At 39.2% G+C, this 27,126-nt stretch overlaps 2 protein-coding genes across 2 annotated transcripts in view; both read right to left on the bottom strand.

The window, feature by feature from the left end:
- LOC139648428 (protein mono-ADP-ribosyltransferase PARP14-like) overlaps window positions 1-8,417 on the bottom strand; it is a 35,735-nt gene extending 27,318 nt beyond the window's left edge. The window contains 7 exon segments of the mRNA XM_071524546.1: window positions 137-238; window positions 1,144-1,269; window positions 2,844-3,017; window positions 3,442-3,510; window positions 3,757-3,784; window positions 5,938-6,020; window positions 8,179-8,417. Coding sequence (XP_071380647.1) covers window positions 137-238; window positions 1,144-1,269; window positions 2,844-3,017; window positions 3,442-3,510; window positions 3,757-3,784; window positions 5,938-6,020; window positions 8,179-8,353 — 757 coding nt within the window. The 5' untranslated portion in view covers window positions 8,354-8,417.
- A 6,032-nt stretch (window positions 8,418-14,449) lies between these two features.
- The window catches only part of LOC139648425 (protein mono-ADP-ribosyltransferase PARP14-like), a 50,473-nt gene continuing 37,796 nt past the window's right edge, over window positions 14,450-27,126 (bottom strand). The window contains exons 14-22 of the mRNA XM_071524541.1: window positions 25,072-25,134; window positions 23,882-24,067; window positions 20,583-20,786; window positions 19,878-19,996; window positions 19,542-19,777; window positions 18,707-18,981; window positions 18,252-18,391; window positions 17,655-17,829; window positions 14,450-16,182 (exon numbers count right to left, since the gene is read on the bottom strand). Coding sequence (XP_071380642.1) covers window positions 15,902-16,182; window positions 17,655-17,829; window positions 18,252-18,391; window positions 18,707-18,981; window positions 19,542-19,777; window positions 19,878-19,996; window positions 20,583-20,786; window positions 23,882-24,067; window positions 25,072-25,134 — 1,679 coding nt within the window. The 3' untranslated portion in view covers window positions 14,450-15,901. The remainder of the gene's footprint in view (window positions 16,183-17,654; window positions 17,830-18,251; window positions 18,392-18,706; window positions 18,982-19,541; window positions 19,778-19,877; window positions 19,997-20,582; window positions 20,787-23,881; window positions 24,068-25,071; window positions 25,135-27,126) is intronic.

Genomic DNA, 27,126 nt, shown 5'->3' with positions numbered 1-27,126 from the left:
ACAGGAATATAATCATATAATTAGTGTTTAATAGATTTAATTAATATTTAATTAAGTGTAAAGTAAGAATACACTTTAAGGAATAACAGTAGGTCAAACAACAGTACTAGGGGTAATTCAAAGAACAGGTTTTTACCTTCAGGGTCATCAAAAGTGACAGTGGCAGCCTGTTCCTCTGGGATCATGATGATGTTGACTGGCAGAACCCAGCTCTTCTCAAAGAAGAGTTCCAGCATCTCTGTAAAGAAATACAGACATGGTTAGGGCAACTTACCAGGAATACAAAAATCAAGAACCCAAATTTCTAACTGCAATAGTATAAGTGTTGCAAACAGGAAACTTGTGTAAAGGGTTGAAAAGATGAAAAGGGATTGTAACTCTCCAACATGTCTTCCCCATGTGTTGAAAATAATACAAGTTATACAAGTTTCATAGCGTGATATGTATAGTCTATTGTCTATTGCATGGCTTGTACTGTGCCCTTGCATTATATGTAAGGTCCTGTTGTCCTGTACCATGTGTGTCAGTATGTACTGTACTACTACATCAGCCAGTAATACATCTCTCCACCAATGCCACCAAGTCAAATTCTGTGCATTTATTCCAGTTGCCAAACAGAGATGATGATGATTCTGCTTTGCATATTCTGAAATCTTTGAAATGTTCAAAACCATTTAGCCAGAAGTACTGACTGAACTGCCATGCGTAAATGTTGCTAATTGGCTGCGTTAGCGAGTGAGATAAATACCTCAAATTGTTTCTTTCCTGCTATTACAAACCATGACTTTTACATTACCTTTCCTTCATACATATTCCTACCACTTACATGTAACTACTGGTAGGCTTTGTTTGACTTATTTATGTCCATGGACTTTACAAAAAGTCACCACCTCCTTACCTAACACATTTCCTTTGGGACACCCTTTATATCGTGGTCATTTTGTGCTGTGGGGCAGTGAAAACCTTATTTATTTCCTGTTTGAATCCTGTTAGAATTAGACAGATATCTCTGTGCCAAAACAAATTCCTGTATGTTTATTCTCCTTAGGAGAAAAAGTGATTCTGAGTTTGGTATTCACCTCTGATTGGCTATTTTGGAGCATGACCCATCAGCCACATCTGCATGTTTTAGAATGGTGTTACCTTTCACCATGGTGGGAGGAAGACTCTCGACTCGGACGCTCTTTGCTGCCTCCAGCAGCCGAGCGGTCAGTCCGTGTTTCTGGAGCTTCATGCTGCTCTGGCTCACAGTGAGGAACCTCTCCACATCTGCAAAATATATCTGTTACTCCTCCAAATCTAAACAATCTTATCACATACTGTAGTTACTGTACATGAAGTTTCATTCCAAAATGGGATTTCCACCTTTTGAAGAAAAAGTTAGACAAAATCTTACAAAATGATTGGAAGTACAAAGTTAAAGCAAATGATATTAAGTCATTGGTTGACAAAATGGCCGCTGCTTTATGGATATATACCATTTATGAAGCCCTTCATTTTTATATGTGGATGAAGTGAAAGGTTTCATTCCAAAATTATATATATGTATTTTAACTGATATGTCACATTCATCACTAACTAGTAAAAAAATATGCTTCCATCCTTGATAATGTTAGTATTTTATCAAGTAATAGTCTTTAAATGGCCATTAAATGATTTTCCAAAATGGGCAGAAATCATTTTGAAAGAGTAACAAGAGGACAAGGTATGATGTTCGTTAGTCACATACAATATCTTGAAAATTATTACTATTATTACTACCTTATCTTACAGAAGGCCGGCTTGGAACCCAAACAACTGAAGAGAGCCACTAGGGAGATAGCCATGGCAGCTGAGACCTAAAGAGTCGCTGTAACAATTAACTGTGAACAAGCATATCTCCTGCCTTGTTTGAGCCACTATCATGAACTTTAGTCCATACAGTAGATGCAATTCATCAAGAGAAAGCTCCTCCTGTTAGATTTTTGAGAAACTAAGACTTCCTTTCACTGTTTGGCCCTAAAGGGGCAAATGCATCATTTGTGGGGAGCAGCAGGTCTGTGGTACTGAAGTCCAGTCTGATCGTGAGTCTGGTCTCAAGACCATTTTTAGACATCTTGGACTCGTCTCGGTCTCCTGTCTATTTTGACTCGCTTGTCTTGGTTTCGGTACTGTTGGATGTTGATTTGACTTTTTCCTACCTATATAAAATTATAAAAAAGAGGTGTTTTTTGGTTTGGTTTATTTTCTCCTCAACAGCAGAGACAATCTGTTTTTGTGCATTATACGGTTTCCCACCTTTTCTACTTCAAACTCTTATCGATTAACGTTTATTCTATTGAAGTAATAAAAATCACAAGCAGGATAATGTCAGAATCTCAGAAACAGCGGTCAACAGCTATTCTAAATTTCACATTTGGAATGACACTGTTTATTGGATATTTTGATCTCGGTTTTAAAATGGTCTCGACCCCCATCGGACCTGGTCTTGACTCGAACTTGATTGGACTTGGACTAGACTCATCCTGCATTCAAGTGATGTCGGGTCATACTTTTCTCTGAGTTGGGAATATGTCACAACTCGGCCATCTGAGTAGTTCGTATTCACGTGCTTTATGGTCAGAAAACGTTTCTTCAGTTGTTTACACACACTTCAACTGTTTACAGTTTTCAGCCAATTGCCAATGCCAATGTGCTGCATCTACAATCCTGATTTCTCCGACTTGTTCATCCGACAGAATAAGGTGTTCATGTGGCACTTCCTGGTCGGAAACTCGTTCAGACCGTAAATCCGACACCACCTGAATGCGGGGTAAGGCGGTCCTGACTGCAGCATGGTAACTGCAGTGTGTGTTGTTTCGTACCAGTGGGGTTGTTGAAGGTGACCACCGCTCTGTTGGCCTCCCAGATGATCTCCAGGCTGTAGCCGCTCTCGTCCAGCCCCGACACGTTCTCCACCAGCATCGACAGCAAATCCCTGGACATGCTGTCTGAGACGTTGTCCAACACCACAGCCAAGCTCTGGACTGGCTGCGCTTCTGAGAAGAGAAAACAAAAAAAAAACTTTTCTACCTTTCTTAATGCCGGTCGGTGAGTTTTTCTCCCATATCTGTCCTCTCTCCTACATCCTCCTCTTCCCTACTTTCTTCTCCCCCTCAGTAACATACCTCTTTCCTTCAATTTATCTACTGTTGCACTATATATAAGAACTGTGACAATTTCTACTGGGGTTCAACCAATATGGCTGTTTGAAGGCCGATACAGATACTGATATCTTTGTATTGAAGCTGCAGATAGACAATATTTTGTGCCGATATTCAATAGCTAGTAACAATACAGAATTCAGTGTTTCCCCCAGACGTATCAGGGAGGAAAAGCTTCTGAAACAGCATTCAGACCATAATGGGACCCAATATGTACTTTTTTGCCCAGGACAGACATACACACACAGTTTGGTTTTACCCTCTTTGTCCGCTCCAGAGCCTCCGGTCCCAGGTTCTCCTTCAGAGTCAGGGGAGTCTTTGGACACATCTAACAATAAAAAGGTTTGTTCAGTTTAGATTATTTATTTGCACGTATAACAATGATAAAACACTCAATAAAAAAAAAAAAAAAAGAGAAAATCAAGGATATGATATCAATAAAAAATTCCTCCAGATTTTTTTCTTTGCAGGATGATGTGAAGACTCCATTAAAAACAAGCAAATGCTTTTAAATGAGCTACCTTAAAACCTAAATGAAAAAAAAAAACTATCCAATGTTTGGAAGTAATTTTACCCGAGACGTCGTCACTTTTTGGTGGGATCTAGGAGGAAAAGAAGAGAAGCTCTGATCACACATAATGAAATGGCTGTTTATCAGGCCTGGTGAAAAACTGTGTTATATGCAGGCTGGCATCACAAGACATGTACTGTATCTGCACATTATGTCTGTGGATAAGCAGAACATTCGCTTTTTCTTTAACAAAAGCCTTAAAAAATATACACTACCAGCAAACAGTCTGGACCCACCTGACTGAATGTTCTGTGTTTTTTATTCTCTTAAAGCATTTTGATCTAAAGGCTTCTGCTTAAATGCTTGAAATGAGTTTCTTAGACAAATATAAATAGTGAAGTTGATCCGATGAAGCTGCCAATAGATGATATTAAACGTCTTTAAATTTCACCAAATATTCAGTGTTTCCCCCTGAATCTTCTTCTTTTCAGGGTGGAAAAGCCTCTGAAACAGCATTTAGACCATCATGGGACACTAAAACTCTCCACTGAAACCCAGACTAATGAAATGATTTTAGTGTGCAAAAAACTGAACCTATAAATAATAATTAAAAAAAGAAGCAGAAATAAAATGTCCTGTCAGGTTTGTCTGTATCTGTGGTCAGGGAGGAACCTCATATCAGCTGACTGACTGGATGATATCCAATATTTATTAAAAGGCTAATATTGGCTGCTCTGGTTCAATTAGTAAATGTTTCACTTATGTCTAGAAAGTTTTCAGTGGTTAGTAACTACTTTATTGATAACCTAGTTGCACCAGGTTGCCGTGCCAAGTTTTAAAACAGCCGATCAGGTGGATATGTGATAGAGCAGAGAGCCCCCCCGCCCTCATTCTGCAGTGTCATGCTACAAAATGACTAATCAGTAGTGGAAATGCTTGGAGCAGATCTACCTCGTTCAAGCTCTACCTACTTTTACTGCAGCACATCCAGGAATTTATTTCAAGACGTGAAAAATCACTTTAACAAGCTACAGTGCAACTGAACATGACAACAACAGAGAGACAGTACAAAGTGCAGCAGTGATATAATATAACACACATGTGAGTTCACAGGAGAGGAAACCTAACCTCGCCCTGTCATAAAGGAGCTGGTGACTCATTTCATTAAAATACCAATACAGACAGAATAACTACACTCACCACCCACTTTATTGGGTACACCTGCATGTTAACACAAATAGAAGTATCTCTCCACAGAGATTATTTTGAACCAATGAGATCGACGCACAATTGGTGCATGCACTAGTAAGAAACTATCTCATTGGTCCAACTTCTGAGAATATAGCGGAGGGATACCAGTTAGGAGAGACACTACTTGTTTAGGAGACCAGATCTACTTTTATTTTTAAACACAAATTTTAGTGTAAACCAAGAATAGAAACACAAAATGACGACGCACCCATGAAGTTTTGTTGTCTTAAAAGCAGGATCTGATGTTGAATCTGTTCACCAACGTGTTAAATGTCACTTTTTATTCAGATGAATGGGAAGTAAAAATCTGAACGCTACAGACTCGTTCAGCTGCATCTGATCTTGATGAGTAGTTTCTATTCTGGTTTTCATGGCGGTCAAGACCCAAATAACTCCCATGTTAAAACTAAGTGGAATATTGCAGGAAGCCTTAAAGCTACACTAAGCGATGTTTTCTGACCACATTTGTAAACACACAGCAAAGCTACTGGGGTACAGAAGCCCTGAAGGACAAACCGTGCATAAAGGCTAGTGGCTAAAATAAACAATGCCAGATTTTTCTCCTGCTGAAGGTCACATGTCCCACAATGACAAGTTAAGAGGCAGGTAGCAAGTTTACTAGTTGAAACGTTTACTCACTCACTTCATCGATTTGCTATTACTTGGGCCGACTTTGACAACAAGCTTTAGGAAAGAGGTGAAAACAACAACAACACTGCTGCTGTGTGGCTGTTTGTTTACATCATTACGTCTCACGGAAATCTCCACGTAGCACACGTTAGTTTCAGGACTGGTTACAGGGTCTGAAATCACTTATTGCAGGTTTAATGTGGAGAAACACTAAAACTAACAGTGTGAGTTAGAGGAGACCAATCGTCTCACCGTGCTCTCATTTATAAACTCTAATTCTACCAAAGTGACACTATTAATTTGGCAATGACATATTAATGGTTAAAATGATACACCTGTCACCTTTAAACAGCCTTTACTTACTGATTGAGAAAACAGCTGCAGCTTCAGACTTTCATTCTCCAGAGTAACTTCATGGTTTTCCCTCGCAAGGACTCTCTGTCTCACTGGAATAAAAAGAGACAATGTGAATTGATAAGTTTCATAACTACAAATCATTCCCTAATAACTTTGTTAAAATATGGATCAGGACCTAAAGTGTGTAACGCTGGATGAACCCTTAGAAAAACAAACTGTAACAAATTTTACAGTTTCTCTTTTCTCTGTCTGTTCAGCCATGGTGGCTATCGCTGCTCATGCTAACTACCCAGTTCTTCTTCTTCTGTTGATTCCAAACAAACCGGAAACCTTAAACGCATCACAGAGGATTTCTCCCAGAAAAGAGCTGAGTCTGTTTAGAACAGACAATGGAAAAGCTTTGTGAACTGGATATAGGTTGGATCACTGTTGAGTTAGAGCAGAGAGAGAGAGGAGAACAGAAATTTCTATAAAAATGTAACAGATTATTATTATTATTATTATATTATTATTATTTGAAGATAAAATACTTGACAAAGAAGATGGAAGGCAGTAAGAAGTAAGGAAGTAAGAATACTAGTCAAGGCATTTTCATTACAGCGGGACAATGTTCTGTATTCAAAAGCATATTCACAACCCACAGATGTAAAATTAAAGTATCATTCATTCTATTTGTTATCTATTCTTTGTCTGTTGTCCCTATTGTATGAGTGCAGTACACATAAGCTTCATTTCTGCCTTGAAATTCTAAGTTAACTGAAATAGCACAAACTTCACACAGAAAAATAAAGGTGCCGAAAATGGTTCTTGGCAGTGATGCCATAGAAGAACCATTTCTGGTTCCAAGCCGGTTCTTTAAAGAACCATTTCTACACTCCTTTGCTTAGACACCTGCACTGTGTTTTTGTGTATCTGCCTTTGTATAGCCTATTTGCAATTGCACAATATATACAATGGAGGGGCTTGGTTATTTTCGATATTTATGCCGTTACCCACCATCCAATAACTAAGAATTAAGAACTTTTTATTATGTCTTATGTTATATTAAAAGGTTCTTGAAAGGTTCTTTGTGGAACCAAAAGTGGTTCTTCTATGGCATCACTCTGAAGAGACATTTTCAGTTCCAGTTTGCACCTTTATTTTTCTGTGTTTGGGTCAAAGTTCATTAGTTGATCTAAAATGTAATGGAACTGCACTATTTTACTTTTTTTAAGCCTTTTATCTTTTGTATCTCTTGTCTGTACTTTTGCACTTTTTAATTCTAAATCTTTTATCTTTAGTGTATTTTTATTACTCTGTAAAGCACTTTGAGTTGCCTCTGCGTATGAAATACATACACACAACTCCATTGTGTTTTTGTGCTATAGAAATTTATGCTATAGAAATAAAGCTGCCTTGCCTAAAACTCACTGAATGAACTTGACACAGTAAGTTCAATCAGCAACTGTCCAGGCTTGTTGAAAATGTTAATTAGTTGAATCCACTAACTGATGAACTGCATTCCAGAGTTATTCATGCAGTGTCAGTTATTCACGTCACAAATTATTTTTACCATGTGGCAAAAAGAAAACAGTTAACTCTTTGTTATTTCTTTATTTCCTCTTTTTTTTTCTTTATTAACTCTCCACTAATGCAAATATGAGAGGTGAACATGACTTACCATGAGAATACTTAGAACACCTTTAGAGCAATGGGAGTCGGGATTGAACTGGATACTAATTTTCATTTTATCATTATTTTCATGTTTAATCAGATGCTGACCTATAATCACATAAGTTTCTTACATAACAAGTCTTGATCCTGCCACTTTGTCCAAGCAAGAAGGAAGTTATCTCAACTGCAATGCATGCTGGGAAGTGACAATAAGCTTCTAACTCGCGGTTAGAAGTTATCAAACTGACAAACACATCTATTCACACTGAGCTAATGACTGAAGATGAGTTAACTTCACTAAACGGCAGTAGGAGTTTGTTCAGTTTATAATACATTACCAAAACATCTTCCTTACAGTGGGACGATGCACTGTGTTAAACTGCGTAGGCTTATTATAAACAGACTATGACTTGGTGTATTCGCATGGGTCCATCCGTGATGATGACATGCAGAACAGCGATTCTCCCCAGTAACAAACTATATGCTGGACTAGTCGAAGTGACACAGCCGAATCGTCTATCAGAAACTTCTATTTAAAACTGAATCGTGTCCAGTGGAAATGGGCTCTGGTAGTTAGTCGGCAGACAGACTCACCCTCATCCGATTTGAAGTGAACCGTCGCTCTGTCGTCCTCCGCCTCCACCCGGCACTCTCCTCCGTTTGACTTCTTCTTGCTCTGGAAATAGAGCTGAAGTTTGTTCTTGACGGCTTTGGACTGGGCCGGGGTCCAGCCGCCCTGCACGGTGATGGGATAGGGGTGTTCCTCCATCGTGTTTTACTCCACACTGGCTGAAAGAAGCGGCGGAGTGACTCACTCCCTCTCTCTCTCTGCCGAGCCGAGCCAGACAGCAGCGGTCTGGTTTCACTTTCGTTTCCGGACTGACTGACGGGGAAAAGTAGCCTGCAGTAAGTATCGGAACCGCCCAGAGCCTTTTTTTTGTTTTTGTTTTTTTGTCCAAAACTTTTTTATTGATTTTGCACCAGTATTGTAGATAACAAACAGTGACATATCCAAGACGTATGAGTGAACTGGTTCCTGATTGACAGACAAGACATATAAGCAATATGCAAGACATAAACAATAACAAGAACATGAACCAACTCTCAGTTCTATCAACTCCCACCCAACCTTCACATATACACTAACCCTTCCCACCCAAAATCCCCAAATCTCCCACTGGCTATCGGAAGGTAAATATTAAGAAAAAAAAAACACGGGGGGGGGGGACCTGCCATTAAAAGGCCCAGAGGCTTTTAATGGCAGGTCAGGGCGTAGTTTGAAATATTTGTCCCCCATGTGATAAAATGAGGGGTGAGGACCAAGAGTGGAAGTAAGTTACATTTGTATTGGCTTTTTTTGTTTTCCATTCCATTTTGTTTTCCATTATTGGTGGGACTAGGTACACTTTGATATGCACATCCAAGAAGAATCCAATGAGTCCAAGTTATGTTGAAAAAAATAACAAGTAGCTATTTATTAAATACTTCCAAAAATGATCAGGGCAGTTAAAAAAATGCAAATCAGTCTTTTTCGCTTTGTCATTTTCAGGAAAAAATAAAGAAGGATCAAGAAGATAAATCAGGATTCAAAACGAATGTGGTTCAAAGAAAATGTATGCCCGATAGATACTTTTTTTTTCCCAAACCATTTCCTACTTCCTGTCTATCTTACCTGACACACCTGAACGTAGCCCCTCCCCTCCCCATGCAATTCCCAGGACTAAAGCAAGGTGGGGTACTCTGGATTAAAGGATACACATGTAACATTAGTATATGTAAACAATCCAAAATAGCAACAAATCTCAATAGTAGAATAAAGAATAAAGAGAATACTTCAAAGAAAAGCATAATGGCTCCAACAACATTCATTCACGTTATTGTACCTCAGTAGTTTGTTTGTGTAGCTGTAGGCTACTTTGTTGAGTATTTTATAAAGTCAGTAATTTTACTTTTACCTCAGTCCATTTTTACTGAAGTATTGCACTTAACTCCATTTTAAATCCATCCATCACAGAACAGATTGTGTCTCTCCATCAGCAACAGAAACTGGATCAACAGTAAACTCACAAACTGTGGATCCATTCACAGTGAGAAGAGGAATCTGACTTTACTTTGTTTCTGCACTTTATTTTCTCATTTCTAATGTTTCCAGTGAAAAGAATCTAGTCTGAACTCTGTCCTCTCTCCTGTTAGAATCACATGGAAAAGATCACAGCTGACAACGTTCTCTGTTCTAAAGAGGAACTCAGGAACTTTTAGTCTGTAGATTTTTACACCAGTACTTTTACTAATACTTAAGTAAAATATCAGCAAAGTACTTTTACTAGAGTAGGACATTCTAGTTCTCTTTCCATCCCTGGTGGGATCTATGGACCAGGCTGTAACTTTCCGTCAAACTTCATGATATCCCAGGTTGGGTGGAAAAAGTAGGCTACTAAAATATGTGTTTTCTTCAACCTTCAAAGATGTTGTTGTTATTATTGTTCTACAATCTTACATTAAAGTAGGCTATGTTTAAAAAAGGAGAAATGTCTTGTCGTCAGTCTCGGATGCCAAGGGAAGACAGGCTCCCCTTATTATCCAAACTATCATTGTCACTTTAATAAAAACATTAAATCATTTTCTTTGTCTCGTTCTATGTAGCCTTATGTATTTGTATTACATGACATGTTGTCACGGCTTTGTCTTCCCCGTTTCTCACTGAGTTTCTTCAAATTGGAGAAACAGCGCCCCTCTGAATTGCAACGCGTGGGAAATGTCAGTCAGTGTGTGTGGTGGAAGAGTGTATTGCGTTCCTGCAGTGGCCTTGGAGGCAGTCATGTTAAGTCTATGGACGGGAAGCCAGGTGAATGTGGCCTCCTTTGATTAAAAAATCAGATATGGCTATTGTCATGCGACTGCTAAATTGAGAAAAAAAAAAAAAAACTGTGAAGGGAAGCCACCCGCGCTCTGGCTTCACACCAATCAAATCATAGCATACGTCATTCGAAATGACCAGGACAGTGATCTAGTTTTCCAGTGTTGCAAATTATACCAACAGTAGGCTACCTAGCAGTAATGGAGGGTGGAGTGTATGGAGATCTGGAGTTTTGGTGAAAAACAACTTCAGAAAATTACCATTTCACCAACAGCTGAAGATAAAATGAGATGGGAGGCCTACTGCAAAACTGGACTTGCAGCAAGGTAGAAAAAGAGGAGGCACACTCTGGGACTATGTGGGAACAGTGGAGTTTAAACTCCCCAACAGTAAACTACATGGAGCGGTTAGACCGACAACATTAAAATACTTCTGACAGGATCATGCTTCAATAATTTTACTCTCTGACAGAATGACGACTTTTACTTTTCATACTTCACTACATTTTACTGCTAAAACGTCTATACTTTTACTTGAGTAAACTTTTGAATGCAGACTTTTGCTACGTTTACTTTTAATGAAGTATTTTACCATTACGGTATTCCTACTTTTACTTCAGTAAAGGATTTGATGAGTTTTTATACCACTGGTGAAATGGCTCTGTTCACCATTTTATGCATCACATGGGCCGCGGCAATCGGGAGATCCGAGGTCGATTCCTGGCAGGGACGATTCCACAAAATTCAACAGGGCAGGGCTGTTAGACACTTTAGGGAAAATTATACCGCTACGTCGAATATCCGCCGTGGAAACGGCGTGGGCGCCTACGGGCGGTGCGTGCATTTGGTTCTGCGTTAATTATTGTGCACATAGACCACTGAAACACTAGAGGGCAGTGGCGTGCTTTGTTAACAAGGAAGTAATAACAGAAGAAGTCATGTATACTCTGAAGCTCGTGTTCTGGGATATTTCTCACCAGAAATTCAGTGTCATCTGGTATTCTTTATCATGTGGAGATGAAGTGTCCTACAAATCAATATATTTGCAGCCCTCCTCAGGTCGTCTCTCTTCCATCTGCTCCATGTTGTCTTCACTATCAGCGGACAGATACAGGTAGGAGGAAATACAAAGCGGCCAATCAGTTCTTGCGGTCTTGCGTCACCCTGCGTTGTTACATTTTTGGAGAAGTGCACATAACCACATACCATATAAATTCTGTATTACCAGTAAGATTAAAGAAGTACACATCAAGATTTTACAAGATACAAGATTTTACAAGATTTTTATATATCCAACAAATCTATATTTCTCCAAATTTTTAGATATTGAAAACAAATGTAATTTTTGCAATGATGAACCTGAAACCTTAACGCATTTATTTTACCATTGTATATATTCAATTACTTTTTGGACTCGAATAGAAGATTATATATTAATTATTAATACTAATTATAATATTAAAATTGAGTGTAAAAATATCATTACACATTTTGAACTGGATGTATATAGCATTGAGTTCACTGTCAACTTGTTGATTTTGTATGGTACATTTCATATCCATAAATGTAAGGTAACAAAAGTTACCCCCAATTTCATTAGATTTTTATGTGAATTTAATGAATATATTAAGACCCTTAAACATATAAACACTAAAAAAAAAGTAATACAACTCTCAAATTGTATGGTGAACTCTTTAAAGAGGAATAATATGTTTGTTTGTTTTTTTTGTTTTTATCATAATTCTATATTAATTAAGTTTATTTATCCCAACTGTTTTTTTTTGTTTTGTTTTTGAATGAATAATTGATATTATTAATTTATTTGTCATTTAAAATCACATTCTTGTTTCTTTGTATATTACTATGCTGAGCACAGGTCTGCATTGTTTGTATATTTGAATGTTTTTTCAATAAAAGTGAAAAAAAGAAAGAAGTGCACATAAACTACCGCGGCACCCTCTGCAGGCGACGCCGTTCCTACGGCGTACCAACGGCGTAGCTAAAAAAAAAAAGTTTGAAAAGGACACTGAGATCAGTCAGGATGATTCCGATTTCATGAGAGTTCAGAGCTCAGGATTAAAGTTTGGGTAGAGAGTCTCATATTCTCCCAAACTCTCTCTAAAGTCACAGAGGAAAACAAACAGATGTCTCCACTGGCCTGGTTTGGCCTTTCTGTGGTTTGTCTTTAACCAGGCCAAACCGGTCTCACTCTGGACAGATAGTTAGTTGGTTATGCATGCCTTGTCTCTACTGACCACACTGCAAGAAATCTCCATCTTAACAAGTCATTTAGTCTATTATTGAGTCCTAAAATTTAATTTTCTTAAGTTGGTAAGTAAGTGAGTAGCCAAGATATCTGCACACCTTCAAAGTCTTCTTGGCAGGTGCAAAAGGATAAGAACAGGACTAAATTAACTAATTTCAAGTGTCATTTTCTTGAGAGTAGTGCAGTGATCTGCCTTATTCTGACTTGTTTCAACAAACTGATACTCATATCTACTCAAGAAGTGAAGCTGCATTGGAAACAAGTGAAGTTATCTCAACTCACTGGCAGAAATTTACTCTTCCTTTAACAAAAATAAAATCTGAAGGTTGAATATGAGGCTAAATGACTTTGCAGTGCAGCGTCTCCGCTGTCCTTCGTAACGGGTCAACCATGGGGCCGCGTAATAATACTGGACTTGGATTTAATCTTAAACATGATTTAAGATAATGTTTCAGGTTGTGCTAAAACCTGTTTGATTTAAATATGAGTGAGCAGCATATACTGTATGTCTAACAGACCTGTAGTAAATGACAAGTGAACTTCTAAACACTAGTGAATGTGCTTTACATTTAGTTGGCCTTGTGAACAAAGCTGAACAGTCATTATCCTATAAATGAGTGACAGTTGTTTCCTTATCGTAGCAGGATATCTATATATATACTGTATATTATTTATAGGATATCTCAACTGATCTTTAATGTCAAACACTTTGGGTTTGATAATGAATCTTCATTCCTCACATCTCAGTTTAGTTTCTGCACTCTACAGTAACTGGCTTCTTAATATGTAGCTGTAAAGATTTAAAATTCAGTCATAAGCCAATCAACTTTCTTTTAAGATTAAACTCATTTGAAAGAATGATATCAACATTAATTTAAAGTAACTTCAAAGTAACAAAATAATTGCATAGTAGGGGATTAAATCTCTGACAGTACAATGAATAGTATTAATATTTTCCTCATACATGTCTTTACTTTAAAATAGTCTTAAAGGATCAGGCCGGTGTTTTTTAATGCATTACTAACCGCCAACAAATCCTATGAAAATAACAAAATCAACAATGATTTTGTTTTGCCAACAAGTCTGGTCCATGTATCCGGGTCCCAGTGCAGCCATGTCCCAGCAGCCATAGAACTCCATTGTATTAAAAAACGATTAAAAACACGTCACAGAGCCATGCTGCTGCTCTGCAGCATATTTCATCATCACCATGCACCGGGCCGGACCACTTTTTCCTCAAACAACTTAATAAGTCGGCTGTAAACACTTTTCCATCTCAGGAAAGTAGTTCCGTAGCACAGAAAATAGTCCCCCGGCGTAATGAAGAATTTGTTCCCGTTTGAATTTGATTTGGTAATAACTACAACAGCCTGACTTTTCATGGTAACAGTTAGAGATTTTTAAAAATGAAACTATGTCTTTGTGAGCTGTATTTAAAGGTTTTTAGCTTACAGTTGGAGCCAATGGCTTCCGGTTTGAAGGCTAAAAAGGGAACGTAGGAAGTCAGAAAGTAACGGGAGTAGAGCAAACGCATTGTTGATCTTGTTATTTTCATGGGATTTGTTGACGGTAAGAAATGCATTAAAAAACACCGGCCTTATCCTTTACGTGTTTTGCCATGAATCTTTATTATTGTTATTGTTATCATTATTATTACAAAGTTGCAGCCTATGTCCTGTGCTTTAATTATTTTTTATGTCATTGGGTTAAATGAAAAAAAAAAAGAAATGGCAACTTTGTCTTGTCAATATGTAATAACGAACCACCTCATATCTGTAACATTATATTTATTGACAAGTAGTTGTATAGTTTTTTATTAATTAATTATTGATTGTGTGAATGAGTTTCCCTACCGCACATATGAATAACTGCCATCAGTCATTTTCCTGGTGGGTTTTCCTTCAGCAAGCACTTCACTCCAGCTAGTCTAAAGCCTGTTAGCATTCTTCATTGAAACCAGTGAGTACAACTAGCAAAAAGCTAGCTCACAAGCTTACCGCTAGCAGTAGCCATTAGCTCACTAGTTCCATCTAGCATCGCCCATTGAAGTTAATTGAAGAGCCAATAAAGAAAAATCAGCCCCACAATGTCAAAATGTCAACGTATTCATTCAGTGTTTTCATTCAAACTATAATCAGTTAATTCAGTGTGACAGTGATGTTTCCTCTATATTCATTCATCAGTGTTTGGCAACTACATCAAGAAAATGGCCACAGCTGCTACAACAGATGTGAAAGATTAGAAAAAAAATAGACCGAATATTTCATATTTCCCCAATTTCCACCAAACACAAAAAGTATAAACCTGTCATTTAGGCCCTCTTCACACCAGCATTGACAATTGACATGCGTCTTGTACCTGGATTGTGTCAAATGGTAAAATACATCTCATACCCCCCCCTTTTTCCTTTTTTATTTGTTTTTTTGTTTTGATGTAGAGAAGTGGGTGGGTAAGTGGCAGGGCAGAATTGGGATGTCTTCGATGTCTTTTGTTTCTGTATAAGAACTGATATATTCAGGTTAATAAGGAAATGTATATTCTCCTACTTGGTAATACAAATATTTTGAATAGCCAATAAAACTACTACTGAAAGAAAAGAAAAACAAACGTCTCATGCATCCACATTGAGATTGGACTTCTCGTTCCCTCCCCAGATTGTCATGTACTTCACTTCCTCTCATAATATTTACATCCTTTAAAATTGACAGTAAGCTCTTTGTCACTTGTTCCTCATCCATGAGTGTCCTGACTCTGTGTTTGGCAGTATGTCACTGTCTGACCGGCCTGCTGCTGTTTTTTTTAGCTTGTGGTTCCCGGTTGGATCCATGCAGAAAACCTTATTTCCGTTAATGTGTAGCTCCTACATGTAGATTGAAGACACATTGCATTTACACTACTCTGGTACTAATGTGGTCAGATGGGTCTCTGACCTCCGGAGGTGGTTTGGATGATCAGATCTTCAATTTGCAGTTGAATGCATTTACACCTGGATTTTATGGGTTTTTGCGCTATCCGATCACCCAGGACGCAGGTTAATGACAGGTGTAAAGGGGCCTTTGTTTTTGCCATTATAACGTCTTTAAATCAGAGCGTTTTACTACTAGACTGTAAATTAAACTAAATCCCAACCTCTGGACCTTCAACCCCCACCACCAACCACATAGATTTACAGCTGAACCATTGCATCATGGGAGTTCATGTAAATGTGATAAGGTACTCTGGGTAAGCCTGTATGTCACTGAAGATGACAAACATGGTTGGATTGGCAGTGTTATCGGTGACGCTGTCGTACAGGTCTGCAGGTCCAGAGCCTTTGGAGGGGGGGGTGACTATGCCAGCTCTCCCCTGGGTGAAGTCTCCAACCAGGACTCTGGCCAAGTACATGCACTTGTGCCTGGCAGCGTCGGGCTTGGCGTAGCCGCCCGCAGAGTAGGCGGGGCCCACAGCAAAGTAAGATCCATTGCCAAGCATTGCACCTAGAGAAATAAAAACATAGAGTTAGCATAGCATTATTATAAAATAGAATCCACTAGCAACTACAAAATGCAGCAGTAGCTAGGCCCGAATAGTTCCCACTCATTAAGATGTTAGCCACAAAGCTAGCCTGATATTCAGACTGAATGTCCATCTGGTTCCACTCCATTATTCAGCTGAGATTTCCTCCTCGTTAGCCATTTTCTGTGTGGGGGCACTAGTGACTGACATATCTGAACCAACCTCTATAATAGAGTTTCCCTCCTGACAGCAGCGGTTTTGACGACACGCTAGCTGGGTGAGATTTCCCAGTCTTTCGAAATTGATTTCTTGATGAATAATGTTTAACCACCGCACAGGACATGCTCTCATTAAGTATTGCATTCTTGTGTTCATCTGGTTGTGTCTTGTGTTTAATTTCAATCTAACCTACTAGAGATGAACTACTTCCATGATGCTTTTTCTTGTAGAATTAGGAAAGAAATGAATGACATGAAACAGTTAGTGGAATCGACCAGAGGTACATTTTTAACAATGAGGAGAGACATGAATATGTCCTAACTAGACACTCTAAATGACCCAAACTCTACCATGTGTCATCGTGATTCAACAGTCTGCAGGTTTTTCTAGTGGCGAGCTTACTAAATTGAGTAGTTAGTGTCACCCACCTCCAATATGATGGGGGTTCCTCCCTGACCACAACTACATCAAAACAGTCTGTGACCTGCAATGACATTTTATTTTCTTTGCACATTGTATTTATTGATTTAAATGTTCAATAATAGTTTTGTGAATTAATTCTTTATTTGAAGGCCAGATAATAGCTCGGAGTTTCTCTACCATTGAAAAGGTGTGGTGGGTCACCCTGCCTTAAAGGTTGCCCCTCTCAAAAAACAACAACAAAGACATGGCAATTGACTTTAGGAAGACAGTTCTCTCCCTCTGCAGCTCTTATCAGTGATCAGAATATTGAATTTGTGGAGTTACAAGAATTTGGTATTTGTCACTGACTGTCAACTAAATTTTGATGTTAATACTGACACTTTTTGTAAGAAGGGCCAACAGAAATAGTATTTTATTAACGTTTGATGGTTTTAATGTGAACAGAACAATGATGAGCTGCTCCCTTCAGTTTGCAGGCTCAGGAAACCACAAACCAAATCAAACAGACTGAAGATCCCATTCATTCCAGGTGTTGTAAACCTGCTCAAAAGAGATGGACTATCAACCCCCAAGCTCCCTACTTTTTTGGTCATTGTGTGCATTTTACACTGTTCATTTGATGTGTAAATGAACTAAAAGTCTAAAGTGAATCTGAAGTGTTTTATGCCTTACTGCACCCAAGTCTCCCAATTTTGGATCAAATTAAGTTGAAGGCTTTGCTTACCATGTGGTCCTACATAGATTAACAGTCATCCCAAACTAGGAAATGTAAATGACTCAACGTTTTGTGAGCATGCAAGACTTTGGTTACCGTGTGCTCCTGCGTAGCTGCGGTTGAAGCCCTGAGAGTTGATGAGATCGATTGACTTGGAGCCAGTTCCATGGAAGAGCTGCTTCTCGTTGTTTTTGTGCTTGTTCTTCTCCTCCAGTTGTTTCTTCATGAGCTGGTAGCTCTGCCACAGTGTCTTGTTTTGGACCCGTTCAATCTGCCAACACAGTCAGCAGGCTTACATTTTTGATGGAGATAAGAAATAAATGCAGCCTGTTATTCCCTCCAACAGTGCAGCTTGAAGCCAATTGTCGTCACTACCAACTTTTTGGGTATGAGAGCCATGAACATGTAGTCAGCTCCACCAATCAGAAGAAATGTAACACTTGTGCCAAGCCTGTGGTCTGTTTTGCAAATCAAAAGTAATAAATAAATCACAGCTGGCTTAGTCCAAGGTGGTTACGTGGCAGTTATGGGCTACTGACAGTTTTAATCCATTGTTTTTTGTGTGAACAGAGTATTTATTTTGATAAATAAATTTATACAAATGACTGATTAATGGGTCTGTGGTGATGAAGGTAAACATCTCTAATGATTTTGATGGTGTGAAGGTGTGCTTATGATTTTGTGTGAACATACACTGATGATGTTTGTCCCAAGTCCGGTCTTTTGAAGTTCCTGTTGCACATCGCTGTATTCCTTGGATCCCTGAGGCAAAGCAAACCGCTTCAATTGGGAGCCTTTCATATCCTCCCAATGTGCAGGCAGAGCGGCATCATCTGCAAAAATGATACACAGCAGTGTTTGTTAAAAGGGAAACTTCACCCTAAGACAGATTTCATATATGATATTCCTATGGTCCTGGACAGTTCACTCTTGATTTGAGAATATGAAACAGCCACTGAACTAGGGCTCTCGGTGATGTCATCAAGTTACAAATCCTGCAGCCACAGTAATGACAGTGAACAAGTGACAGACTTTTTGAGCCTCTGAGAAACGTTTGCTAAAGGACCGATGTTCTAACCTCTTAAAGGGATAGTTCATATCTTTAGATGATAGATGATTATCCTAAAAGTGATATCACGTTCATTCACCTTTCAGGTTTTTTCGAAGTAGTTCCACCTCTTTATCCCCTCGTGCTGTGACTGCTTTTCTGAGCATTACGTTGGCAGCGTAATCTTTGTTATTGATCTTGATTTTCACGCTGTGTCGTTTCTCCAGAGCTTCCTCCAGGCTGCAGTTGGTGAACATGTCGAAGGACACTGGCGCGTTGCTGCTCTGGTCCAGATACTGCCATTCCACCAGTCCACTCACCAGTATGGCCTTCTGCTTCAAGTTCTCTGTCCTCTCCACCTTCTGGATGATGTCCCTGATGGTCAGCAAAACCAAATTTAAAGGAATACCTTGATATTTGGTACTTCAGACATATCACAATGTAAGGACAATGTTTCTGTACTGGCACTTCAATTAACTGAATGTTAGCTTTCTTATCATTCCTCCCTTCAATTCTATACTGTTAGCTTCAAGTTAGTTACTAGGCTTATGATTCAGTCGACCTTTATCCACTGATGAAGGACTGGCTGTACATAAATATAAGAGAAATGAATGAAAACAGTGTTGTTTTGCAAGTGCAGTGTGCTGAATCTTTTTCTCCTTTGATGTTTCTTTATATTCTGAACCTGATGAAGACCAGATCTGGTCGACAGCTATGTTGATGATGTAGCCCCTTTAATAAAGGCTTTTTACTTAGTGCAGACTTGGAATTTTTCCCTTCAGTTGAAGATTAATGTTTTTACACCTTTGGATAGTGATATTTTACTCCAATAGGTCTTATTGCCTTCATATAGAGCAGATCCTAGCAGCGCTTCTCTCCTGTGATTTTTTTTAGTAAAAAAAATATAGTAAAATGTTTGGTTACTGTGTGCTAACCTGATAGCCGACTCAGCGGTGAACACGTCCCTGGTCAGGCCCTCCAGGTGGATGTGGGGCTCCTGGTCCCCCTGCCTCCTCTCCAGGCGGATGCTGACCGTCAGCTTCCTCTGCAGGGCCTTCAGCTCCTCCATGTTGGCCTGAGACAGCTCAGCGATGAAGGGGTCGGTGATGGTCTTCTCTGCCTGTTCAGCCACTATCATCTGCTTAATCCGCTGCTTAGCCTGACCCACAGCCTGCAGAGCGGGGGGAGGGGGGAGGGGGGTTACAGACACTGAATGCGCACTCATCATAGGCTCAAAAAAGCTAAATATAACCAAATAAATGTGTCTTAACCTGGATGTTGTCAGCACACATCTGAAACATGGCAGGCTCAAACTCCTTCCCTTCTAAAACCAAGTTGTCACCCCTGGGTCGCTCCTCACTGATTCCCATAAAGATGGAAGTGACTGAGTCTGTTGTAGGAGAAAAGGCAAAAAAGAATCACAATATAGTTTGTAAGCAGTATTGGTTTACAAGTAACTTCTGTGACTTCGGGGAAGGAAGTTCATGTCACTTGGCCCAGTCATGATGCTCAGAGTCTGAAAAACTAATATTTGAGTGCTGACACAAATAGGGAAGTGAACGTATCTGATGGACGAGACATTAAATAAAAAAGAAACACAATGTAGTTTGTAAGCATAATTTGTCACTTTGGTTGTTGAATAACTTCTTTACCTGGCCAAGTCATATGATGCTCAGAGTCTAGAAATTATGATTTATAAGCTGATGAAACAAACTCATCTGCCAAACAGTGGCAGATGAGTTCCCATTCACTCATCAGGTTGAAGTATGTTGCATAAATTGACAATCTTTTTAAGGTCTTTTAAAGTGTTTTTTATTGGAGTTTCTACTTCAGTAAGCCATTTAATCTCAGAGAAAGTAGTAATCAAAATGAGGAACACTGAAAAAAAGGAGGAATTAATAATTCTAATTTCATATATTTTGGTAGGTGATAACCCGTATCAATGTAGAATTTACAACCAAAACGCTTTGAAATACCTCTGAACTTGGTGAAGACGCTCTTCTCCTCCACCTCCTCTCCCTCTCTTCTCCTCATGCTGCTGTGGAAATCCTTCACCATGGCCGTCTGGAAGATCAGGATCTTCACGCTGCGGACAAACCTCTGGTGCTTCTTCCTCACAAAGTCCACCACGGCGTCGACCATGGCGTCCGCCACCGCCGAGGGGCTGGCTCCTCCCTGGCCTGACAGACGGACAAGGACCGGCGGATGATGATGATGATGTGGGGATGGATGTTAGGATTGGAATGGATAGAAAAGAGCACAACCTGTACAGCATCTCTAAATTCACTTGACTGAAACTTGATTGTGAAACATGCATTCACTTCACATACACTCTGAATGCTCCGTTCAGTTAAGTGCTTTACATGTTTCGGGGGGTTCAGAGGGCTGAGGCTGGGATGAATATGGGATTACTGTACATAGGCAGCAATGGCAATGCTAATTTGTTTTCTCAATTCCTGAGAAAGAAATGAGGAGATATGAGGGCTTATTCATGAAACTCACCGGCAGGGTTGATAATGCGGTTGCGGCTAACACTGTGGAGATGCATTTTCCCTATTTCATCTGCAGGTCCTCTACGATTCATAGAAACACACTGCTGCGCAAAAAATACCACTTGCTCTGGCAAGGCGGTATAATTTCAAATTATGATTATCTACGTTTAAAAAAAGTTTAATTAATAAACAAAATATCTCTAAAAGCTATGTTTTCTCAGTGTGTTTCAGTGCTGTCCTTGGAAACAGCTGTTAGAGGTTAAACTTTGCATTGTGTGATGCAAACTATTCCTTAATACACAATGCTGCAGAGAACTTTGACTTTCTTTGCCTTTCTGACATTTCTAGTTTGCAATCCATTGTGGTGCACATGGGCATGGATGATTTTTTTTATTTTATCTATTATTTAACCTTTATTTAACCAGGCAGGTCAATTAAGAACAAATTCTTATTTACAATGACGGCCTAGAAAGAGGACAAAAGGACCTCTCGAAGGGTAAGGGGAAAAGTGGACAAAAAAAACAAAACAAAGAACAATCCAGATAAGACGGCTGGGTGACAGCTGCAGGTGTGTGTGAACAACTCTGCAACAGAGTCCTTAAAAGTAGTGAGGGAGATCAATTTGTCCAGTTTCAAAGTCTTTTGCAGCTCATTCCAACTGCTGGGAGCAGCAAATTGGAAGGAGGACCGGCCAAAAGAAGTATTAACACAGGGAACTTCTAGTGAGATATGGCAGGCAGCTCTGGTGTTATAGGGAGTGGATGACAATTTTAATAAGTGTATCAAATAAGGAGGAGTCAGACCAAGGGGGGTTTTGTAAACAAATTAACAGAAGTGTATAAGTCACAATGATGTGTTGTATAGGGGGCATTTGTGGCAAACCCAATTGCTGAGTGGTACAAAACATTAAGGCGTTCAAGGACACTCTTCCTTGCATGCCTGTAAATGACATCGCCATTGTCAAACAAGGGGACAATGGTCATTTGGACTAGGGAGCGTTTCGCAGAGTGAGTAAAGGAAAAGCGATTCCGGTACAAGAAGCCAAGTCTTGCTTTTACTTTTGACTGAAGATGTAATAAATGCTGAGAAAAAGAAAGTGTATTGTCTAACCATATACCGAAGTATTTATAAGAGGTGACTGTGTCCAGAACTGAGCCATTAATTGTTGTGATGTTTCCAGGTGGGATAACAGGCTTCCTACCAAACCACCTTTAAGACTAGAGAAAGCCACCTGTATACTATTGAAGCTGTCTTGAAGAGAGTGCAGAACAGCATCGGGGGAAGGTCCAACTGAATATAAAACTGTATCATCTGCATACAAATGAATCTTTGAATTTCCTAATACACTGACAATGTTATTTATGTATAAGGAGAACAGAGTGGGGCCAAGGATGGAGCCTTGAGGTACACCTTTAGTGACAGGCAAGGACTGTGACAGGTAGTGTTCTGATTTAACGCACTGGGTTCTACCAGACAAATAGCAGGAGAACCAGGCTAAAGAATGGTAGTTGACACCAATGTTACCAAGTCTGTCTCTGAGAATCGAGTGGTCTACTGTGTCAAAAGCTTTTGCTAGATCAGTAAATATTGCTGCACAATGTTGTTTGGAATCAAGAGTGGTAATAATTGAGGACCATTGAGGACCTTAAGAGTTGCAGTGACACAGCCATGCACAGACCGGAAACCAGATTGCATACCAGAGATAATACATGATATGATGTTAGTTGCCTATTTAGTTTTTCCAAAATCTTAGATATACAGGGCAAGATAGAAATAGGTCTATAACAATTAGGATCAGTCTGATCACCCCCTTTAAACAAAGGTAAAACACTAGCAGCTTTCCAGGAACAAGGGATTTCAGCAGTTTGAATGGATAGATTAAGGAGATAAGAAACTGGGGCAGCAATTATGGGAGCAGCTACCTTGAAATAGTAAGGGTCAAGGTCATCAGACCCAGATGTTTTTTTAGGGTCTATCTTAAGTAGCTCATCCAGCACTTCATGATGAGGGGGGTGTTTAATATGCAACACATAATTTACATATTGATTTTTATTGGCTGTCACCAGGGCCACCGCAGACAGTAACGCCACGTTAAAGTGTCTCCGCAGCACAGGGAACTTCATCAATCACCTCAAATTACCGCACTGTAGATTTTGTGCTGGGCAATGCTGTTACCTCTGAGTTTTATGAATACGGGCAATTAAGTTTTGGGAGGGACAAAGTCTCTATGGGACACTGACTTGGGGACAAATCATAGAATTACAACTGAGAGAGAGGGCTCCTCCTGGTAGAACTCTATCCTTCATTGCCAGAGAATGTTTGACCTACATACCAAGTCTGATATGAAAAACAAATGACTTTCAATTATGCTGATTTTAATGGAAATCTCTGTTCTATCCTTTCTAATAATATGAGATGAACATAAACAGAATTTCTTCCAAGAAATCTGTTGGTAATAAATCCCAAAAAAATGTCTGCACAGGGAATCAGTCAAATGGCCAAAATGACAAAAGGAACAAATAAACGATGGGAAATAGACAGAACACAAGAAATACAAAATAGCATGAGGAAGAGAGAGAAAATGTTTGAGAGGACAGATTGCTGTCAGAAACTAAAGCCATTTGGTCTCAATTCAATCCATTCTTAAATCCATTCAGGAAGAGGATTTTCTTCAAAATACACATAGTAAAAACAAAAACAAACTTGGTTGTCATGTTCAAATTATTAAGAAATGATAGTAATCATAGCATAGCATCTATATTTGTGTAAGACTGTGTACGGACCTGTTCCGAGGGCCGGGAAGGAAACGGAGGAGAACTTGTTCTCTTCGCAGGTCTTCAGCACAGAGTAAACCACTTCCTTGATCTTGGCAGGATCATTCTGCCCTATGATATGGATGATGCATCTGCTGGGGAGCAGTCCAGCTGACGTCAGGATCATCGGACACTGCTGGTAGCCGGAAGCATTAACTGCAGAGAGGGATAAAGCACAAACACCCAGGGGTGAATTCACAAAGAATGAACTGCGACCGCTGACTGCATCACTTTTTGGATTTAAATTCTGTCTGATTCACTATAGAAACTGTAGAAGTCAAATAATCACAGACACAGCCACACATTTAGAGCTGATCACATATAGCGATGAGATAAATAACGTCTTGGGACCAAGCCACAGAGGGCAATCACTGACTTTCTCTTGTTCATTTTTATTTTCAACATTATCCCCTTTGTTACTTCAGGTTAGCTAGCTAATTAGCAGCCAGAATGACGTTATGCACCTTACGCCCTTTGACCACTTGCTCTCTCTTCTACCAGCAGATCTTTGTTTGAGTCAGAGAAAAAAGCACCTATCTGATCACAGCCTTAGTCTTCAAATTCATTCAATAAACACCTTCTAACTAAACTACATTTATTTGCAAAAATCATGAAGAGCATTCTGAGCCACAGTATATTTAAAAACAAACTTGTGAATACTGAATAATATGGGACTTTTAATGTTCTTATAATTTAAAGTATAATTGCACAGGAAAAATACTGTATATGGTAAATATGAGGCACAGAAAGTACTAAGACTGTGAGGAAGAGGGAGGCTGGACACTTAGTAATGGTTAGAGGCCTAGCAAGGAGACAAATAACAGACTTTAATATAGAGGTAATACCCTGGAGGGAGTCACATCACTGTTGTACCCATATTCACAGTAAATAACTCCCTCATGGGTATGAAGCCTTTACCAACACTTGTGACTGATTGAAAAGTTTTCTTCAAAGTAGATGACATGTACATGAGAATAAAAAAGCAAGACAAAACAAAAAAGCTCCCTGGTTACTGTAAGAGTTGGCATGGCAACCAATAAAGCATGGCTCACGTTGCTTTATGGGCATTATTAGCAGGTACCGTAAATGTTAGGGAGCGAGTGAATATGAAAAAGAGCATGCAGGCTGAGCAAATCTTCTCTTAAAAATCAACTACATACCGATCTGTGAGCATTCCAGCTGTACTGTTAATCCAGCGGCGTTTAAAATGGCCTTGGATACACCTGGGAGAGAAATAAGGGCATTACAGGTTCATGCTGCGATAATGCTGCCATCTGTTAAATAACAATTGGTATTTTGAAGTAAAAACAAACTCCCCCGCCTTCACTATGAGTTAAATATGAACAATAAAATACAAACACAAAATTATTATTTACGTAGAAATGATATAGACAAATGTTGAGCTCTGCCAACTCAGTATTAGTGCAGGTGCATGGAATTAAACTTTCAGTGAAGTAAAAAGTCAAAGGCACCTTCTGCACAGAAGATGGACAAACATGTCACCAAAATAATTACACAAAAAGGCACAGTGACAAACTTAAAAGTGCAAGAACAAAAATGTTGAATACATCTTAAGCTATTATTTGGACAACATACATTAAATGCAAAACTTTATTTGCACTGCTTACTGACCCCAAAAGTATATTTTGGTGGAAGAGGATGACGGAATAACAGGCAGACTGGAGTTTTAGTTCTAGAAAAAAATTCTCAGAGGCAGAACCACAAATAATCTGATTGGTTGAGTTAAACCTCAGTGGGTGGAGCCAAAGAACAGCTTTCTGGGGCCGTATCCACAAACATTCCGAGAGTCCTCTCAGAGAGTCTTATCTTAGCCTAAAATTCCTTAGCAAGGAGTCCTAGCTTAGGAGTAATTTAGGAAAGTTCTCAGAGCGACTCTGAGCAAGGAATGGACAAGAACTTTTATCTCAGTGAGGAGGTGTGGTCGACCCCGTTGCTAGGTGTGATGCTCTCTTTGGACGCTGTCATTGGTTGATCAAGAAAAATCAACACGCCTCTTTTTGTCATCCAGAATGAACACAAGGAATCACACAAGATAAAATACAATTTACTCAATATTAATGCGTGGTTTGCTTATACTATCAAATTTTTTTTAAATTAGAATGGATTGGACAGAATCTTTGAAAACCATACGAACGGTACTTTTTAATACTTGTCCACTCCTCACAGGTTGACGCATTCTGCCTTTATTTGGGCGAATTCAGTAATGTTATTATACTTTACTAATTTGATGTTAAGATTTGGTGAAAATGGCTCAAGACTCAGTAGTATTGGTATAATTTATAGACTATATTGGCAAGGATTTTTGAACAAGAGTATATTGCAGATGATGTGGACATGTGTCCCATCAGTGACCGGACAATACAGAGAAAACTCTCTGTATCCATAGCTGCTGTTCTGTTAGTGCACAGTGCGACCGGCCAGTGGGAATTAAACAGGCTGCATCACAATATGAGGCTGTGAAGGAGCTGTGACTGTTTGTGTGATTGTTCTACTATGTGGTTGCATAAACCTAAAGCATCACTGCTGCACTGTTTGCCTGTTAAGTATCTTAAAATTGTGATAACTTGTTCATGAAAATCTTGATATTGATTTGGGGACAATGACATGGCTGGATAGCTAGCTAGTCTTGTTGTTAAACATACAGTAAAATTATATTTACTGTTTGTCAACCGTACGCAATGTTATTGACTTTGAATGTTGCTAGCATAACGTTAGCTTTCTGGCTCATAGCTGAGCCAAAGGGTTCTATGAGCTGAGCGGACTAGAAATATCTCCCGCTGCCAAGTCATAGCTAAGGTTCGTCCTATTTACTGGAGTAGTGAACAACGTTTCCATTGCATAAAAACCTTATGGGACGGTAATGATTGTTCCACGTATTAGTCAATCCCTCAGGTGTTACCAGGGAAACTGAGTTATGGCTTGTGGAAAAACTTTTGATTTTGATTACAAAACGCATGAAAATATAAATTAATGGTCTTATTTTTTTTTCTTTGGCAAGTGACCATGGTATAAGCGGGATAATGCCCTTCGAGGAGTCCATTATCAGAAATTAATGGACTCCGCGGAAGCAACCGTTCAGGCCTCCCCGTCGTCCATTAATTTCTGATAATGGACACCTCGTCGGGCATTATCCCTTACTTATTTCTGCCTCCAGAGCAGCTCTGTTTGCATAATTCAAATTCCAATCTGTGAAT

Source organism: Centroberyx affinis, unplaced genomic scaffold, assembly GCF_046629955.1.
Source record: "Centroberyx affinis isolate AG114_WGS23_722 - 3 ecotype Tasmania unplaced genomic scaffold, CSIRO-AGI_Caff_v1 ptg001200l_1, whole genome shotgun sequence".
Taxonomy (NCBI): Eukaryota; Metazoa; Chordata; class Actinopteri; order Beryciformes; family Berycidae; genus Centroberyx; species Centroberyx affinis.
Note: the sequence above shows the minus strand (reverse complement) of the source record. Positions and strands in the feature narration are given on the sequence as shown.